At 49.6% G+C, this 20,003-nt stretch overlaps 2 protein-coding genes across 2 annotated transcripts; both read right to left on the minus strand.

Moving 5' to 3' along the window:
- Window positions 1–2,825: 2,825 nt before the first annotated feature.
- Window positions 2,826–3,822, minus strand: LOC123113818 (chlorophyll a-b binding protein of LHCII type 1). The gene has a single exon (XM_044535130.1). It carries the CDS (start codon window positions 3,751–3,753, stop codon window positions 2,953–2,955), a length of 801 nt encoding a protein of 266 aa, XP_044391065.1. The 5' UTR covers window positions 3,754–3,822; the 3' UTR covers window positions 2,826–2,952.
- A 9,226-nt stretch (window positions 3,823–13,048) lies between these two features.
- On the minus strand, window positions 13,049–13,846 carry LOC123113819 (chlorophyll a-b binding protein of LHCII type 1-like). The gene has a single exon (XM_044535131.1). The coding sequence runs from the start codon at window positions 13,844–13,846 to the stop codon at window positions 13,049–13,051; it is 798 nt and encodes a 265-aa protein (XP_044391066.1).
- Window positions 13,847–20,003: the final 6,157 nt, after the last annotated feature.

Raw genomic sequence — 20,003 nt, forward strand, 5'->3', positions numbered from 1 at the left:
TGTTCCGCCGAGACAGCCCCGCACCTCCTCTGGGCCACACCACGGCCACCATCACAAATAGAGGGAACCAGAGCACTATGCGAGGCAACCAAACCTCAAGAGTCGTCGAAGGGCACCAAAACATGAGACCTCACCGCCGCCACAAGCCCCCAAGAGAGAGATCGACCAATAGCACAGGGATGACCAAGGCAAAGAACGCCGCCACAATTCACTTCTGCAACCACCACCAAACAATCCATCAGCCCAACCACACACCAACAGACCAACCGCACTCGAGCCGAGACGACAAACGAACCATAGCAGCTCAATGGCTCCAAAGACAACGCCCCCAAGGGGGTAACGATGTCAAAGACCTCGTCGATGTCCGATCCACAGATGGATCTAGGCTTTCGCCCGGAGCACATTAGAGGACACAAGGAAGGAGCTTGACAATGACGCCTCCAGGGAGGAAAACGGCGCCGGAAGGCGTCGCCATCATCGATGCTGGCAAGGCCGAAACAAGGCTTTCGCCTCAAGCATCACAGGCCTGACCTCTCCGCATACATTGGTCGTTGTGTCCGGCAAGCATAGGAGCGCAAGACCTCCCAACATCCAGCAACTCCGCGGCGAGCGTCCTCACCGTTGACTGCGGGGTGCACCTCCATTGACACAGCTGCTCACCTCGAGCACCGTCGCCGACGGGAGGGGATGTCGAGCCTGGCCGCCACAACTTCCCCACCACCAACTTCCCCCAGATCCACCTCCTCAGCCTAACTCGCCGGACTGGGAACCAGCCCACATGAACCAGAGCCAACGAGCCGAGCACCTCCGATGCTCACCCTGGACAGCACCACCGGAGGTCGCCAGCCCGGCACCGCGCCCCTGCAGCCGGAAAGAGCCTCGGGTGCCGTCCCAGCCCCCCACCTGAGCGCGTAGGGAGCATGCCAGCCAGATCTGGTCCTCCCAGCCGCCCATACGCGCCCGCTGTTGCACGCCCTCCACCACGAGACACGCGAAGCTGCCAGAGACGAGCAGAATGCCGACGCCTAGAGAAGTCGCCGCCAGGATGGGAAGACCGCGCCCCGCCCCCATAGGTGGCGATCCGCCTGGGTCGCAACGCAATCGAGTGTAGAACGACCGCCCTGCCGCCACCTTCACTGGCCACGCATGGGCTTCGCCCGCGTCCCCTCCGGCGGCGGCGATGCGGGGGAAGGAGGAGCGGTAGGGCCTGGCAACGGCGCGACTAGGGTTTCCCCCGCCTCACCCTATCCCATTATGCTTCTGATCTTATCTGAAATAAAGACGGACACATGCTCATGCAGGTGTGTCCATGCTACTGCTAGCAGCATCGATCCAGAGCATACGGCAAATACTACCTCCGTCCTGATTTATTGACCCCCCTTTATAATTTGTGCTAGATTTTGATCAAAGATTTAGCTAATAAAATGTTAGTGCATGTCAACAAAAATTACATCGTTGGATTTGTATTTGAACATAGTTTTCAGTTATATAATTTTTTGTGATATGCATAAATATTTTGTTAGTTAAATTTATGGTTAAAATTTAGCACAGATTATGACGGGGGCCAATAAACCAGGACATGCGTAGTACAAGCTAGCAGCTAGAAAAAACATACCATGATCGTCGCACAAGACCATACCTATTGCAAAGAAGGACCAATAAAATGGTACTCTCTCGATCCCATATTAGTTGTCTCTTAAATAGTACCGAAATATGTTAAGATACATATGTTTAAGCGACAACTCATATGTAACTATCAAGAACAATTATACAAAAGGCATATTGTTTCAAACGTCCTTCCTATAAGGCTCTTATTACCATAGTCATAATGTGCATAATATGTTACCAATGGAATTTTTTCTTTTTGATACCACGAAAACTCATTTTCATAAAACATAAAGTTCTTAATAATATGATTTTAAAATTAGATTATTCTAATCTTAAATATAATTATCCATACTAAAAATATTGTCCACACACTTGCGCTCTTTTTTTCTGGAAGAGTTGAGGTCTCTCTGGCCTTCTTTTTCCTTGCTCCCAGATTCAGAAACAAAGCAGACCATCATGATAGTACTCGCTCCGTTCGAAATTACTTGTAACAAAAATGGATGTATCTACAACTAAAATACATCTAGATACATTCATTTCTTCGACGAGTAATTCCGAACGAAGGGAGTAGTAGACTGATTGTCCAGGTGTCTGGTGATAAAACGGCACGTTGGGTTTGTTTCTTCGAAAGAGAAAGGCAATGCCTCCGGGCTCAGCTCAGATAACTGCCGTTTGTTGTCTTCTGGACAATTGCTACTTTGTTCATCCTCCAAGATCAAAGATTATTGCTCCCTTAACTGTTCATACATTCAGCTATCAGATAGTACATGCTCTTTAAAATGTGGTGTCGTCCTAATAAATCGATGAAGTTATCTGTTTCTGAAGGTTTGGCTTCAGACCTTTTGCTATTTTTCCACATTGCTAGATCAATACTTGTGTTGAATTTTTTCAAACCATAAAATAAAATTTTAGAGAGATCTCAAACAGACCGACGCACTCCTGTGAAGCATGCATAACTCAAATTTCTATCTTGCTTTCAGGCCAGTAACCACTCATCATTTTTGTTGCCCGGTATTTCGACCGGAAGGCCTGAACAACCCCTCAACCATGTACCACTGTCTTGTTTGATGCAGCCCGGCAAATTTGCTAATGTATATGATGCATAAGTTGCCGTTGCCAGAGCACAACACGTGCTGCTGTTACGCAAATGCGAAGCCAACGTATTCGTTCAGATGATCATGTCAAATGGGTGAGATCGAAGGTGGGAAAACATTAGCTTTTGCACAAAAACCTCATAATTTTTTTCCAAACAATCGAATCCTCGTAATTTACATCATGGTAGTACAATTCAGACCGCACAACGGCATACTTCACCGCAAGCGTGTGCACACACACATACACACCTTACTTGCCGGGAACAAAGTTGGTGGCGAATGCCCATGCGTTGTTGTTGACGGGGTCGGAGAGGTGGTCAGCGAGGTTCTCTAGTGGACCCTTGCCGGTGACGATGGCTTGCACAAAGAAACCGAACATGGAAAACATAGCGAGGCGACCGTTCTTGATCTCCTTAACCTTGAGCTCGGTGAATGCCTCAGGGTCGTCGGCAAGGCCGAGCGGATCAAAGCTGCCGCCCGGGTAGAGCGGGTCAACGATCTCACCGAGCGGTCCACCGGCAATGCGGTAGCCCTCAACGGCGCCCATGAGCACGACCTGACAAGCCCAGATGGCAAGGATACTTTGTGCGTGCACAAGGCTTGGGTTGCCCAGGTAGTCGAGGCCGCCCTCGCTGAAGATCTGGGATCCAGCCTTGAACCAAACAGCCTCGCCGAACTTCACACCATTGCGGGCGAGAAGCTCGGGGAAGACGCAACCGAGCGCGCCAAGCATGGCCCAACGGCAGTGGATCACCTCCAGCTCGCGGTTCTTGGCGAAGGTCTCGGGGTCAGCCGACAGCCCAGCGGTGTCCCACCCATAGTCGCCGGGGAATTCACCGGTCAGATAGCTCGGGGGCTCACCAGAAAGCGGGCCGAGGTAGAGCACGCGATCAGAGCCGTACCACGGGCTGCCGGAGGCAACCTGCTTGGCCTTTGCCGCCGTCTTGCGCATGGTGACGCGAGCCTCCCCGAAAAGAGATGATGATGGCAAGTTCTTTACTGCCTTGCCGGCGAAGGCTGGGGAAGAGAGTGACATGGTGGTTGCGGCCATTCTGATTGACTAGGTTCTGTGTTGTTCTCCAAGAATGAGGAGTGGGTGTGGAGATGGCTTAAGAGGATTGGAGCAGGGGGCTTCTTAAGGCAGAGGACGGACAGAGGGAATCGACCGTTTTAGGCTGAAAGGACAGGTACAGAGCAAGAAATCTGTATCTTGGATGTCATTGGTGCAGAGTGAGAGCCACAAGGAGATCAGATATACTTGTGGATTTGGGTAGCTGGGAATCTCCTTAGAGAACAGTGATTGGATGAGATGCTGGTATGCACGTGAGCATGCCATGTATTTTCCCCCAAAAGGACATTATAGGATATCCATTCTTGCCACCGCATTTGTTGAGCGAATTTCTATTTGACTGATTACATTTTACTGACATAATTGGATATCCCATTATCCTTCTGATGTTATCAGAAATAAAAACGGAGACGTGCCCATGCATGTGCGTCCATGCTACTGCTAGCAGCATCAATCCAGAGCATACGGCAAATAGCTAGCAGCGGGAAGAAACATACCATGATCATCGCACATGACCATAGCTATTGCAAAGATGGACTGATAAAATGGTAACTATCATGAACAATTATACAAAAAGGCATATGTCTCAACTTTTCTTACCTATTAGTTTTCTTTTACCTTAGTCATAATGTGCATAAGATGTCCACGGAAACTTATTTCATAAAACATAAAGTTCTTAATAGTATGATTTTAAAATTGGATTATTTCAACCTTAAATATAATTATCCATACTAAAAATTGTGTGTCTAGAACTCGGTCGAAGTCTCAGTCGAGTTACATTTGCGTAGTTGTGGTGTTACGAACGGCACAGCTGGATGCTGCAAACAGCGATGAAAATGTTGCGACGGCACTGCAAGCAACGACAACATATGCTACAAGGGTACTAAAAATGTTGTCCATGCACTTGCACGTGCCACACATTTGATCTCTCTTTTTTCCTAAAAGAGTCAAGGTCTCTCTGGACTCCTCTTTTGCCTCGCTCCCAGATTTAGAAACAAAGCATTCAAGTTTCGACCTAGACCAGCACCATAATAGTTCACTCATTGTCCAAGTGTCCAATGATGAATTTATTATACGGCTCGAATAGTTGGGTTTCTTTTCTTGAAAGAAAAAGGTAATGCCTCCAGGCTCGGTTTAGATAACTGCCGTTTGTTGTGAACCAAGAACCAGATATGTGAAGCTGAACGTCGACGGTAGTTTCAATGAGGATAGACTACAGGGTTCAGTTGGTGGAGTTATCACAGACAGTTCGGGTGCTTTTGTAGCAGCGGCGGACGAGAAATTGGATGTCTGTTTCGATGCTTTTACAGCGGAAGCCATAGCGCTGAGATTTGGATTTAACCTGGCCCGCATAGTTGGATGCAACCGGGTTGAAGTAAACTCTGATAACTCTGAGGTTATAATTACAATGCAAGAAGGATCTTCTTCTTCAGTGGCAAGTGCAGTCTTCGATGACTGCCAATTCATGGCGCTAGATTTTTCACATGTAATATATGAACACTGTAATAGAGATGAGAATCAAGTAGCACATGAACTGGCTAAGTTAGCCAGATTAGCTCCTCCTAGTATCTGGACAGATTGTAAATGATGCCACTATTCTTATAAGTGAATAAAGGAGGAGTAAATTGTCAAAATAAAACTGCTGTTTGTTGTCTTTGGACCATTGGTACTTTGTTCATCCTCCAAGATCAAAGATTATTGCTCCCTTAACTGTTTATACATTCAACTAGCAGATAGTACTGCTCTTTAAAATGTGGTGTTATCCTACAAAATCGATGAAGTTATGTGAGGTTTGGCTTTTTTTTAGATAAAAGGCGATAGCCCGACTTTATAAATAAAGCCACCAGTCAGAGTCACAGCCAACCACGAAACCACAGAAGTTTAACAAAGCCGAAAAAGAAGTGCAGATACAAGGGATCCAACCTAAATGGCACGCAGGCCTCCAAACCAACAGCCAAACCACTAAGGAAGATCCCGCCTAGAATGCCGCAGCAGGGTGGACGCCGTAGATTTCATTCTGGATAGCATATCGTCGAAAGCCTCTAGATCTCCATCCTTAATCAATGATCTCCACTGCTGTAAAAAGATAATGGCTTTAAATAAGCAGTTGACTGGGTTAGTTGGAAAAATGTGTTCAATAGTCAACTTGTTCCTAGTAGTCCAGAGCGGCCAACAAATCGCAGCCCAGCCCACCATGAAAACCCTCTTAGAACGGCCTACTAGGGAATCGATGCACTGCCTCAAATCACCAAAGGAGGAAGGGTTCCAATTAACCCCAAGCCAAAGTCTAATGCAACTCCAAATGAATTTAGCCAAAGAGCACTGGAAAAAGATATGCTCAGTATTTTCAAGGGCACCGCAAAGCTGACATGAGTCCGAGCCCGGACCATTCCTCTTCTTAATCTGATCAGCCGCAGGAAGTTTACGATGGTGAGCTTGCCAAAGGAAGATCTTGATCTTGGGAGGGATGCGGGTAGACCAAATGTACTTAAACTTATCCGTGCGGGTACCAGCGATAAGTTTCAAATACGCCGACTTTACCAAAAAACGCCCCGAAGAGGAGTGAGGCCAAACCACGGAGTCCTCTTCCTCCGAGAGCAGGGGGAAGCAGGCAATAAGTAGATGCCAATCTTCCAACTCTACTGGGGAAAGAGAGCGCCGGAAATCTAGAACCCAGCCCTGAGCCGAGAGCTCAAAGATAGAGATCTCGGGATTAGCACAGAACGAGAACAGAGTTGGGTGGGCCACCGCCAACGTGGTGTCCCCAACCCACCAGTCTAACCAAAAACGCGTGGACTTACCGTTACGGACAACAAACTTCACAAGGGACTGGAAAGCCGGCCTGATGCTAACCAGCTGGCGCCAGAATTGAGAGCCACCACAGGCGGTAGCGAACATAGGGCTGGAAGAAGGGAAATATTTTGCTTTTAGGAGATTAAGCCAAGCGGGACGTTCGTCGAGGAACATAATCTTCCACCACCATTTTAGCAGCAGGCATTTATTCATGATTCTGGTGTTAATGATGCCAAGACCCCCCATGCTCTTGGGTCTACAAATGAGATCCCACTTCACCATCCTATATTTGCGTTTATTATCGGAGGAATTCCAGAAGAAAGCACCCTTGTGCTTATCGAAGCCCGAGTGCGTCCCTTCGGACAGCAGGTAGAATCCCATAAGGAACATCGGGGGCGAGGAGAGGCAGGAGTTGGTGAGGGCAACCTTGCCCGCCTGGGAATTGTACCGGCCTCGCCACGGCAGAACTCTATTGCCAACTTTAGTCACAACCGGGGCAAAATCTTTAGCCAACAACTTAAGAGGGGAGATGGGCAGGCCCAAATATTTCAGAGGGAAAGACCCAAGAGAATAATTCAGAAGGTGTGCCACCCGCTGCGCCTCCACATCAGATACCCCAGTCACAATAGCCTCGCTCTTAGAGAAGTTGATTTTAAGGCCCGACAAAGCTTCAAAGCATAGAAGAATAAATTTCAGATTTGTGATGGAATGATCATTAAGCTCCACCAAAATGATGGTGTCGTCCGCATATTGTAAGTGAGAAATGCCATTAGGAATGAGATGAGAACTAACAGGCGAAATACGTCCAGCAGCCGCTGCTCGAGCCAGAATGCGGGAGAGAGCATCAGCCACAAAGTTGAAAAGCAGGGGAGACGCCGGGTCCCCTTGTCTCAAACCCCTACCATTCGCAAAGAAATTACTGGTCTGCCCGTTAACAGCCACCGCCGTATGACCCCCAGAGACAAGTTGCATCAGACGGTGGACCACCGAGCCATTGAATCCCTTGGCCAACAACACTTGGCGAAGGAAGCTCCAACTCACTGAATCATAAGCCTTTTCAAAATCGAGCTTCAGAACCAGAGCCTTGGTGTTCTTGCTACGAAGGTCATGGATAATTTCGTGGAGGCAAAGCACCCCGTCCAGTATGTATCTTCCCTTAATGAACGCGGATTGGAAAGGGCTAATGACCCGATGAGCGATCGGGGACAGTTTAACAGCCATACCCTTGGCTGGGATCTTAGCAAAGTTGTTAATGAGAGCAATAGGCCTGAATAGGGAAATTAGGTCAGCGCCTTTGACTTTAGGAATGAGGGTAAGGACTGCGTAGTTCAGTCTCGAGATGTCTACAGTCCCCAACCAAAAGCCTTGAATAATAGCCAGGATTAAGCCTTTTAGTTGAGGCCAGAATTGCCGGAAAAAAGGAATGGACAAGCCATCAGGGCCAGACGCTGCATTATAATTGGCAGAATGAATCGTCTCGAAAATTTCGTCCTCCGAAGGGGGAATTAGAAGGCTTTCATTATCAGCGCTCGAAAGTTGATCACGCGGGGACCAAAAGGACGCAGCCAACTTAAAGCCTAGCTCAGGTTTAGCCGCTAGAAGGTTAGAGAAGAAGGAGACCACATGCCGCAAAATCACCGGTGGGTCAGAAGTCCTGACCCCATCAATAATAAGGCTATCAATAAAGCACTTACGCCGTCTACCATTGGCAATAGCAAAGAAATACGCCGTGGGCAAGTCCCCCTTGAGGGTCCAGTTGATAGTACCGCATTGTTTCCAGTAAATTTCCTCCTGCCTATGAATGGCCAACAACGCCTCTTCTAGACTATATCTGGAATGCCATTCATCCGGGGACAACCCAACTAAATCCGCACATTCGTCCAGAACGCCAATCTGAGCCACCAGCCTTGCTTTGTCGCGCCTTGACTCAGCAAAGTGATTTTTGGACCAACCTTTAAGGAATCTACGCAGAAAATAAGAGCATTGATGCCAGTCATCCATCGGGCCAAAAGACCGACGGTTCGAAGAAAGGAAGGACAAATTTTTTGAGCCACCAAACCATTGAAGCCCTCGACTTGAAGCCAGGAAGCATCAAAATGAAACCTCGATAAACCCATAGGGCGTGAACCATCATCTAGAATCAGAGGTGTGTGATCAGAGCCAACACAGGCAAGGGCCTTAAGACTAGCATTAGGGAAGACAGGGTCCCATCTCGGGCAAACAAAAACTCTGTCAAGAACTGAGCGAATGGGGGGGGGGTGTTGATGATTAGACCACGTGTACCGGGCTCCGACCCTAGGTATCTCACGAATAGCCATATCCCTAATGAAGGCATTGAATGCATCAGCCAAGGGCCACGAGAAGTTAGGAGAGCTCTTGTCGGAGGGACATCGAAGCAGATTAAAATCACCCCCAATCAACAGAGGGAGCTGGCAAGATTCAATCTTAATACTAAGCTCATCCAAAAAAGCATAAGACATAGCATGGTCAGCCGGACCATAAACCACTAAAATTTCCACCAAGGAGTTGAGAGATCGAATGGAGACCACCGTGCTAGCCCAAAAAATGCCATGGTCGAAAGCCACGAAATCAAAAGTATCTTTTTTGGTACCAAGTAAAAAGCCCGCCCGAGTGACCAGCCGAGGCCACATAATTCCAATGGAATCTGTCTATCCCAGCAATAGCCGATAATTCACTAGCAGAAAAGGAAGATTTGAAAGTCTCGACAAGGCCAATAAAATCTACATTCTCAGATCGAACTAGGTCCTTAAGTTGGTCTCTGCGCCCCCTAGCACAGAAACCTCTAATGTTCCAGAAAAATGCCTTCATTTATACGACAAGTTTTTGATACGGAGACTCAACCTGCTCGGGGCTACGCAGGATTTTGATCTTTCCCTACCCCGCGTTTAGAGACCTTCGAGGGAGCATGACTCCTATCATCTCCCCCCTCGTCCCCACCAGCCACCACCAGTGGGGCGCCCGATCCCTCCCTGGCCTCCTTGGCTTTCACAATATCCGCCTGAGCGATTTCATTCGCCCTAATGATACCAAGAATAGACGAAGGAGAACCCAAACTAGAATCTAAACAGATACCCACATCGTTTAAAATATTAAGCAAGTGATCATCTGATTGAGAAGGGAGAACTAAACGAATAGGAGTGGGAATCGTGGGGGGGAGGGGAAGGGAGGAAAGGACGAACCTGCAGAGGGCAGATCCCGAGCCGCCGCACGCCGAGCAGCCCGAACTGATGGAGACACGGCCACTCTTGCATACCGTGGACGCAGGCGAACGCACTGGAACGGGCCGCGCGCGACTGGGAGAAGCCGCAACAGAAGACGGACCCGAGGCCATACCCAAATCAGCCTCCAGCCGTCGGCAGAGCCCAGCCGCAGACTGCCTAGAGTCACCAGAGGCACGGCTCTTGGCGGAGAACTTCTTGACTGAGGATTTCTTCTTCTTATTGAGCGCCGCAGGACCCGCCGGGGGAAGATCTTCAATGCCTCACAGGGAGGGAGAGGCAGGGCGAGCAGGGAGGTTGGAGCATACCACCGAGAAAGGCGTGCCCATGGTCCTACCAGCAGCCGCCTCCTCCCCACCCAGATCTGGCGCCGAGCCCTGGACCCCCTTGCCAGCCGGCGCGCTCTCCTTGAGCATGTCCTGATCTTTAGGAGAAAGGCCATCCCACTCTGACTGGGTGAACCGTGGATCAGACCCGCGCATGGAGTCATCGGGGCAGCCATCCCCCTCCTTGCTCTTGTCGCCATTGTCAGAGGCTGGAGGCGGGGGAGGAGGAGGAGGCGACACTGGGCCTGAGGCCCCCTCCACCCTCACACGGAGCCGGAAGCCACCAGCCGCAGGGAAGACATCGAGGGAGCCATGAATGCACAGGGGGTCGACGCACCAGACCCGGAGCCGGGCCGGCCCCAGGATCGCCAAAGATTCTTGGTCAACATCAATGGGTTTGCCAATAAGAACTCCGAAGGCCATCAGGAAAGCCGTGGTACGCATGCTCGGAGGGACATCTTCTACCAGCACCCACACATCAGACAAGGAAGAGATAGACTTGGATCCATTAGAGGCCGCTTTTACCGAGACCACGAGTTGATTCAGAGGCAAAGTGAAGCTAGAGCAAGAAGATATCATCTGGAGGCTCTCTTTAGAGGGGAAAGTCGCTGCAAACTCGAATTCAGAGAGTTGGCGGATTTGCCAATCCCATCCACCCTCGTCCCATAACTTAAGCTCATCGAGAAGGATCTGAGGAGAGATGCGTTTATCCTGGACGGAGATAATGCCAACATTGGACAGGGAAGGGATGGGGGCAGCCTCAGGGATCTCCCTATCAAGAGCGAAGAACGAGCATCCAGGAAGACCGGTGCCATAATGAACAAACGAAGGAGGCTTGACGCGATTCTGACAGTCCACCGTAAGGTGGCCGTCTTCCCGGCAGATGAGGCAGAAGGGAGGGTTTTCACACCGTGATTGGAAGTGGCCAGGTCGATGACATGCAAAGCAAGTGAGGATGGGGTTGGAGACTTGGGATTGGGGAGGGATGCGACCATGAGGAGGAGGAGGGAGGATGCCATCCCCAGCCGCAGCAGGCCCAGAGCCGGAGCCCCGCCCCACCACGGGGCCGACGAGACGCCGAGACGGAGCCCCCGACGCGCCTCTGGGGAAGAAGCGGGATGACCCGCCCCCAGCCTGAGCCCGCACCGGAGCGCCGCCCCGGGAAGCAGCACCCAGCGGAGGGGGCGCCAGAGCGGGCCCCGACGAACCCTCTCGACTGGTCGCCGCCGCCACCTCCCAGGGATCGGCCGCCGCCGAAGGAGCACCAGAGGCAGGGAGAGGGGGCGCCGACGGACCCGACCCGGAAGCATGAGGAGACACACCAACGGACACCGCCGCCGACCCCGCCTCCGGAGCGATCGAGGCCTAAAGCTTCGCGCGGAGAGCCGCCTCATACTCCAGATCCGCATCCACATGGCCAGATCCCCCATGGCCCCACTTCTGCCCAGAGATCGCCTCACTTGAGGACGCACGAGAGCGGTCATCGCCGCCACCACAACAAAGGGGAGGGAAAGGGGAGGAGGGGGAGTAGATCTGCCGAAGCGCCGGATTGGGAAACGGTGGCGGAGCAGATCTGAAGAGGAGGCAGGAAACCCTAGGAATGGGGGAGCCGCACCTCTCCGCACCCATAAGTACCCCGACCGAGCCAGGCCCGAACCGGTACACGGCCTAACAGAAGAGGTGGGCTGGACCTGGGCCGCCCGCAGCCCAGGGTCCACAGAAGGAAGAGGGGGGAATTCAGAAAGAGACGCCAGGGCCAAGGCCGAAGCCCGCCCACCAGGCCCAGCAGCACCCACCGGGGCCCGCACCACAGGAAGGGGCAACAACACCGCCCCCGCAACCAGATCTAGGGTTTGGACCGGCGCCGGCGCCGCCATCGCAGCGGAGGACGAACTCTCATGCGCGCCAGCTCGCGAACCCACCGGAGAGGGCGAGGCCGACTCCGGCGCAGACCGCAGCGAATCCAAACACGGGGACCAGCACGAAGCATGACGCCGCCCGCGCGAGACGTGGTGCCACCCGTTCGGCTCCACTGAAGGCCGGACTGGCCGCCCCAGCCCACCGGGCGCAAACTTGCGCCGGCGAGCGGCCGCCGCAGCCACGAGGGGAGAGCACGCCGGGGACGAGCGCAGTGGGGGAGAGGAAGCCTCAGAATCCGAGCCGGAGCCGTCCGAATCGAGAGCCCAGAACTTGTTAGCCCGAAGAGGGGCGATGAGGATAGAGCGAGGAGTCGAGGCCAGAGAGCAAGAGGGTGTTGCGCGGGGTGCCGGAGCGAAGCCCGGAGGAGAGCGCGGAGGGGGTGGGGAGGAGGAGGATGCACGAGGCCGGGGCGCCGCCGGAGCTTCGCCAGTCACCGGAGACGCCGCGAGGGGGAGGGGAGAGGGAGGGGAGGGAAGAGCCATCCGTCGCCAGGACTCCAAAGTTTGGCTTCAGACCCTTTGCTATTTTCACATTGCTAGATAAATACATGTGTTGAATTTTTCCAAACTGTAAAATAACATTGCAGAGAGATCTCTAATAGGACAATGCACTCCTGTGAAGCATGCATAACTAAAATTTATATCTTGCTTTTAGACCAGAAACCACTGATCTTTTTTGTTGCCAGGTATATCGACGGAAGGCCTGAACAACGCCTCAACCATGTACCACCGTCTTCTCGTTGCATCGTGGCAAATTTCCCAATGTAAGTTGTCGTTGCTCAGAGCACAACACGGTAATGGTGTTACACAAATGCGAACCCGACGTATTCGTTCAGATGATCATGTCAAATGGATGAGACTGAAGGTGGGAAAACATAAGCTTTTGCACAGAAACCTCATAATTTTTTGCAAACAATGGAATCCTCGTAATTTACAACATGGTAGTACAACTCAGACAGCCAACTGCACACTTCACCGCAAGCATAGGCACACACACTCCTTACTTGCCAGGAACGAAGTTGGTGGCGAATGCCCAGGCATTATTGTTGACGGGGTCGGTGAGGTGGTCAGCGAGGTTCTCAAGTGGACCCTTACCGGTGACGATGGCTTGCACAAAGAAACTGAACATGGAGAACATGGCGAGGCGACCATTCTTGATCTCCTTAACCTTGAGCTCGGCGAATGCTTCAGGATCGTCGGCAAGGCCAAGTGGGTCAAAGCTACCGCCGGGGTAGAGCGGGTCGACAATCTCACCTAGTGGTCCACCAGCAATACGGTAACCCTCAACGGCACCCATGAGCACAACCTGACAAGCCCAAATGGCAAGGATGCTTTGCGCGTGCACGAGGCTTGGGTTGCCAAGGTAGTCGAGGCCGCCCTCGCTGAAGATCTGTGATCCGGCCTTGAACCAAACGGCCTCACCAAACTTAACGCCGTTGCGGGCGAGCAGCTCAGGGAAGACACAACCGAGTGCGCCAAGCATGGCCCAGCGGCAGTGGATCACCTCCAACTCATGGTTCTTGGCAAAGGTCTCGGGGTCGGCCGACAGCCCAGCGGTGTCCCAGCCGTAGTCGCCAGGGAACTCACCAGTGAGGTAGCTCGGGGGCTCGCCAGAAAGTGGGCCGAGGTAGAGCACACGGTCAGAGCCGTACGGGCTGCCAGAAGCAACCTGCTTGGCCTTTGCTGCCGTCTTGCGCATGGTGACGCGGGCCTCGCCGAAAAGAGGCGATGATGGCAAGTTCTTCACTGCCTTGCCGGCAAAGGCTGGGGAAGAGAGCGACATGGTGGTTGCGGCCATTCTGATCGTGGAGGTCCTCTGTATTCTGTTCTCCAAGAAGGAGGAGTGGGTGTGGAGATGTCTTGAGAGGATCGGAGCCCGGGGCTTCTTAAGGCAGTGACTTCTGTAGGCTGTCAAGACTCAAGAGAGAGTTGCGGGACAGGAAATCTGTATCTTGGATGCCATTGGTGCAGAGAGACTTCGAGAGGCACACGGGGATCAGAGATTTTTTAGAACGAAGGCTCAAGAAGAGCCCGGCTTTGAATTAACAAAGCCATCAACCGGCCAGGAATACAAGAAACAAGAACACCACACCACATCGGCCAAACGATACAAGGGGGCTGCAAGAACAGCTTACAACGCTACTCCCACAACCAGCAAACAGAAGATGAACTATGAAGAACTGCTAGTTGAGGATAAGCCCCACTACAACAAGGCACCAATATGGCTACAAGTGCAGCCTCGAGGAGCACCGGCAAGGAATCGAACACAGGGAGGAAACCAGCAGATGAGAAGATCCAAACACTTGCCCTCTCTAACATCGAAAGGGATCCCTTCCCCTCGCCTAGGCTCGAAGGCGCCGCACCGTCGAATGAAGAGACGCTCACCCGAGAGCTTGAGCAAAGGTTGGTCTCGAGACTGGGCCCGCCACGGAGCACGACCACAGGTCGGAGCACACACAACAGCAACACCGCAGACACCGAAGGCGGCCAATCGTAGAGGGTAAGCCGCCGGAAGAGTTGCCGGAGTGAAGGAGCTACCGAGCCACAGGGACTTGATGGACACCAGCCGCCCACCTACCAGCTGCTGCACGCAAACCCAAAGCGCCAATCTTCCCTAGGCTAAGCTAAGCTGGGAATCAGAGATACTTGTGGCTATGGCTAAGCTGGGAATCTCCGTGGAGAACGGTGATTGGGTTACATGCCTTCCCCCCCAAAAGGAAAATATATGGCATCCATTATTGCAGCGAATGAACCTGCCACCACAACCGTTGAACAAACGTGTAATGGATGCAATTCCTAATTGACTGCTGTGCATAAAACATTGATGCTCATGCATGTGCCTCGGTGCTGTACGAAATTTGTTCAAAGATAGATGGTGTATAATGTGTATCATAACAATTCCCTAAATCTAACCATCAGTATACAGTCAAATAAGTGAAATAAAAATAGCAGTTTTGAATTGTGATGAAAAGTTAACTTGTTTAATTATTTCATTAAGATATCTATCGGTAAATTCTATTACATTCTATCCAGCCCTTGATTCAATGAACCATCAAAGTTAAGTATAGCTTTTAATGGATTGGATTAAAGTATTTCCTTCTTGCCTAAGGCGTTAGTTTTTAACAAAATCTATAGAATTTTTCGTTCTTATGTACACCTGGGGAGATATATGACCCTTGCAAATGCATGTCTAATACGTATGACGGTTGTGCGATGATATAGTTTTTACATCTCACACCGGCTAGAGCGAATCTAAGTTATCTTTTGGTCAACTGTCCACCTAGGATATCTTTTGCTTAGAACCTCTCTTGGCATTGTTTCTTTTCATGGAAAACAGCCCCTGTATATTCACTTCTTCAAGGATCAAGATTTTTTTCCACTAAAAATAATGAAAATACAATTAGGAAGTAATATAAAATACCAAATACGGGAGTTGATTTTTATCTTCAAATTTCATTTATGGAGTGGCTGAGTGGCGTTACAAACGTGGCATCAATTGGATGATTAAATAGCTTCCAACATTTTAGTATACTAACATGCATCTAGGATGAAATAAGTCGATTAACATCAGGCTACCTATATGAACAACCTACAACCTTGGAACAATCTTGAAGGTCGGATTCTTCCATGGATTTTCATTTTGCACAACAGTTAGCACATTGATAGGCCACTTACATACTGAACATGGGGATGGTTTGCACCCGCCTGCAGCACTGATTTTCAAGGAGCTTCGGGCTTCATGGGGTAACCGTGGAGGTAACAGGGAGAATGATAAGCGTGCAACATCGGTTAATGAGGTAGCTACAGATGGTGAAGACATGGAAGTTGATGCTGGTAAGCGTTCTGATTCTGATCCAGATGCGAACAGAAAGAGACCGGTTGTAGGACTGGGTGTGAATGCACCTACTCATAAGCTTAATGCTCCGGTTTCAGCTATAGGACCACAGTTTTTGTTGACAAATACAGGGCAGGCTGCTCTTAGTCCTCCTACGGAGCATGATCTTAAGAGACATAAAGTGATTCAGTCCAGTAATAGTTCAAATAATTCGTCAGCATCGGTGGGTTCTTTCGAGGAACGCCGCCGGGACCAATGAATCTAATAAGTTGGAACTGCCGGGGCGGGGGGAATCCCCAGACAGTTCGTGAGTTAGCGACCATTGCTCGGTCGCATTCCCCCACGTTTGTGTTCCTTTGCGAGACTAGACAAAAAGCAGAGAAAATGAGAAGGATTCGAGGTCGCCTTGGCCTCAAGGGTTTTGCCGGTGTGGACAGTAATGGTATGAGTGGTGGCTTGGCCTTCTATTGGCATGAGTCATGTATAGTTGATATTCTTCATAAAGAGGACAGATACATTGATGCTCTGGTACAGGTTAATGCGGATGCTGCACAATTGAGAATTACATGGGTCTATGGCGAGCCGCATGTGGAAAACCGGCATTTGATGTGGGCTAAACTTCAAGGCCTAAAGAATGTTAGCGATCTGCCGTGGTTAGTTATCGGTGATTTTAATGAAGCTTTATGGGATTTTGAGCATTTATCAAATACCCCTAGACCTGAATCACAAATGATTGATTTCAGAGATACCCTGGAAGCTTGTGAACTTGTCGATTTGGGATTCTCAGGTGTCCCTTACACATATGATAATATGCGCAGCGGAGTGGGCAACGTTAAGGTTCGGCTTGATAGGGCCACGGCGACCAACTCATGGCGCAACATGTTTGCGTTTTCTACAGTCCAACATGTTGCTTCTCCGTGCTCTGACCATGTCTTACTAATCCTAGAAGGGAAGCCGGATGATGGGTACAGAGGCCCCAAGTCAAGGAGATATGAGGTTTTTTGGGAACGTGATGTAGCTCTCCCAAACGTAATTAAAGATGCATGGGAATCGGTGGGAATAGTGGACAATCTAGAGAGATTACAGGGTGCACTTAGCAAGAGCATGGCTACTCTCGGCATGTGGAGTAACAAAAAAATTGGTAATGTGGCAAGGGAATTAGCTAAGTCCAGATCCCAGCTTGAGGAGTTGATGAACATGAATGCGGACAGGCAGGATATTAGGCGGATCACGGATAAAATGAATGAGTTATTATATCACGAAGAGATGATGTGGATGCAACGTTCACGAATTACGTGGCTAAAAGAGGGTGACAGAAACACAAAATATTTTCAGAGCAAGGCGGTTTGGAGGGCGCGGAAAAATAAAATTCGTGAGCTCACAGATAGTATTGGTAATGTTCACTCTGATTTTAATATCATGTCTAGTATGGCTAATGAATATTTCTAGGGTATTTTTTCGGCTGACCGTAACCTAGATGCCTCCCTCATTCTTGATCTATTGGAAAAAAAAGGTGTCAGAGCTGGACAATGAACGTTTATGTGCTCCGTTTTCTGATAAGGAAATAGCAGATGCGCTATTTCAGATTGGTCCTTTGAAGGCTCCGGGACCAGATGGTTTCCCGGCAAGATTCTTTCAGCGTAATTGGAGTACTTTGAGAGATAATGTCATCGGTTCGGTTAAGGAATTCTTCAGGACGACAGTTATGGCTGATGGGGTAAATGCTACTTCTATTGTTCTTATTCCTAAAATTCCTAACCCCACCCGTTTGACTGATTACAGGCCTATAAGTCTATGTAACGTCATTTATAAGGTTATTTCTAAGTGCCTTGTTAACCGTATGCGACCTTTACTGGATGATATAATTTCTGTGGAGTAAAGTGCTTTTATTCCGGGAAGGATGATCACTGATAATGCCCTAGTGGCTTTTGAATGCATACATCACATCAAGCAGGAAAAGGACCCGATGAAGAGTTTTTGTGCATATAAACTTGATCTGTCTAAAGCATATGATAGGGTGGACTGGGTATTCTTGGAGCAGGTGATGCATAAGTTGGGTTTCTCTCAACTGTGGGTGGACTGGATAATGTCTTGTGTCACATCGGTGAGATATTCTGTCAAATTAAATGGGACCCTCTTGGATTCATTTGCACCGTCGCAAGGTCTTCGGCAAGGCGACCCTCTTTCCCCTCTTTTGTTCCTCTTTGTGGCTGATGGTTTATCTGCAATTCTCAAGCATAGCCTTTCTTGTGGTGATATAACTCCTATTAAGGTGTGTAGAAGGGCTCCGGGCATCTCACATCTTTTATTTGCGTATGACACTATGCTATTCTTTGAGGCTTCACTAGCACCGGCTGAAAAGGTGAAGCAAGCTTTGGATCTATATGGTTCCGCTACTGGTCAAAGCCTAAATTTTAACAAGTGCTCAATTTTGTTTGGAAGTACTTGTCCTGTTGCTGTCCAGGAACAAGTTCGGGGTGCACTAAACGTGACTAGCTTGGTTTTCGAAGAGAAGTATCTAGGGCTTCCAACTCCAGACGGTCGCATGTCGAAAGGCCGCTTCCAAAACCTTCAGATGAGTTTGACCAAACGGCTTATACAGTGGGGTGATGGTTTTCTAGCACAACCTGGCAGAGAAACTCTTATTAAATCTGTAGCCCAGGCATTACCCACCTACATTACGGGTGTGTTCAAATTACCATTCTCTCTGTGTGATGAATTAACTAGGATGGTAAGGAGTTTCTATTGGGGCTCTGCTAATGGAAAAATAAAAGTACATTGGCGAGCTTGGGATGATCTTCTACAACCAAAAGATAAAGGTGGTGCTGGTTTCCGAGATTTTCGGCTCTTTACTCAAGCCCTTCTGGCTAGGCAAGCTTGGAGGTTAATTGTTAAGCCAGAAAGTCTATGTGCACAAGTACTAAAGGCCCGATACTATCCGAATGGTAAAATTGAGGACACAGTCTTCACGGGGATGCATCTTCCTCTTGGCAAGCAGTGAGTTATGGACTTGAGCTCTTGAAAAAAGGATTGATATGGAGAGTGGGCAAGGGAGGAGTATCCGTGTGTGGCGTGACAATTGGATACCCAGGCCCTTCTCGTACAAACCTATTACTGTCCAAGGAAGATGTCGCATTAGATTTGTCTCTGAATTGTTGAATGCAAACGGCTCTTGGAATTATGGTTTGTTGCAAAATTATTTCATGCCGGCCGATGTAGTTGAGATTATTAAGATTCGAGCTTCACCTAGGCAGGAGGCCGATACAATGGCTTGGGGACCAGGCAAGTATGGAGATTTTACAGTAAAAAGTGCTTATCAATTAGCCTTTGGAGAGGTGTACAGAGATACTGCTACAGGGTCTAGTTCTAGACCGGATGGACGTCGTGATTGCTGGAAGTTGATTTGGGCTTGTGAGGTTCCTCCTACAGTTCGCAATTTTGCATGGAGATTAGCGACGAACTCGTTGCCCACGTGGCAGAACAAACACACTAGAGGTCTGGAAATAGATGATTTATGTCCTGTGTGTTCGGTTGAGACTGAGGATAATTTTCACCCGTTTTGTTGCTGCACTCATGGACGCGAGTTATGGAGGGTCATGGCGAAGGTGTGGATGCTACCGGCTCTCTCTTCCGTCCAAAATACAGGTGAGGAGTGGTTATTTCATGTGCTATATCCGCTACCTGATATTGAGCGCTCTATGTTACTGATGAATCTCTGGCGTGCTTGGCATATTCGCAATGAAGTGGTACATCATAAACCCCCTCCCCCTATGGAAGCGTCTAGAACATTCCTTGTGAGTTATTTGGACTCTTTGGTTGGTCTCAAAACTGAGCTATCTTCTGATCCGTCCAAAGGGAAAGTGGTTATTTCATATGGCAAACCGGTGCATCAATCACATGCGATAATGATGCAAGAGGTACAACCTAAGTGGTGTCCTCCTGTTAGTGGTTGGGTTAAATTAAATACTGATGGTTCATTTGCTGTGGATGGTACTGCTGGTGCGGGTATGGTTCTAGGAGATGCCAAGGGCAAGATCATATTCTCATCCTGTAGGGCGCTATTTTCATGTCGTGAGGCTCTCGAAGCTGAATTGTGTGCGTGCATGGAAGGTCTCTCTTT

Source organism: Triticum aestivum, chromosome 5B (assembly GCF_018294505.1).
Source record: "Triticum aestivum cultivar Chinese Spring chromosome 5B, IWGSC CS RefSeq v2.1, whole genome shotgun sequence".
NCBI lineage: Eukaryota > Viridiplantae > Streptophyta > Magnoliopsida > Poales > Poaceae > Triticum > Triticum aestivum.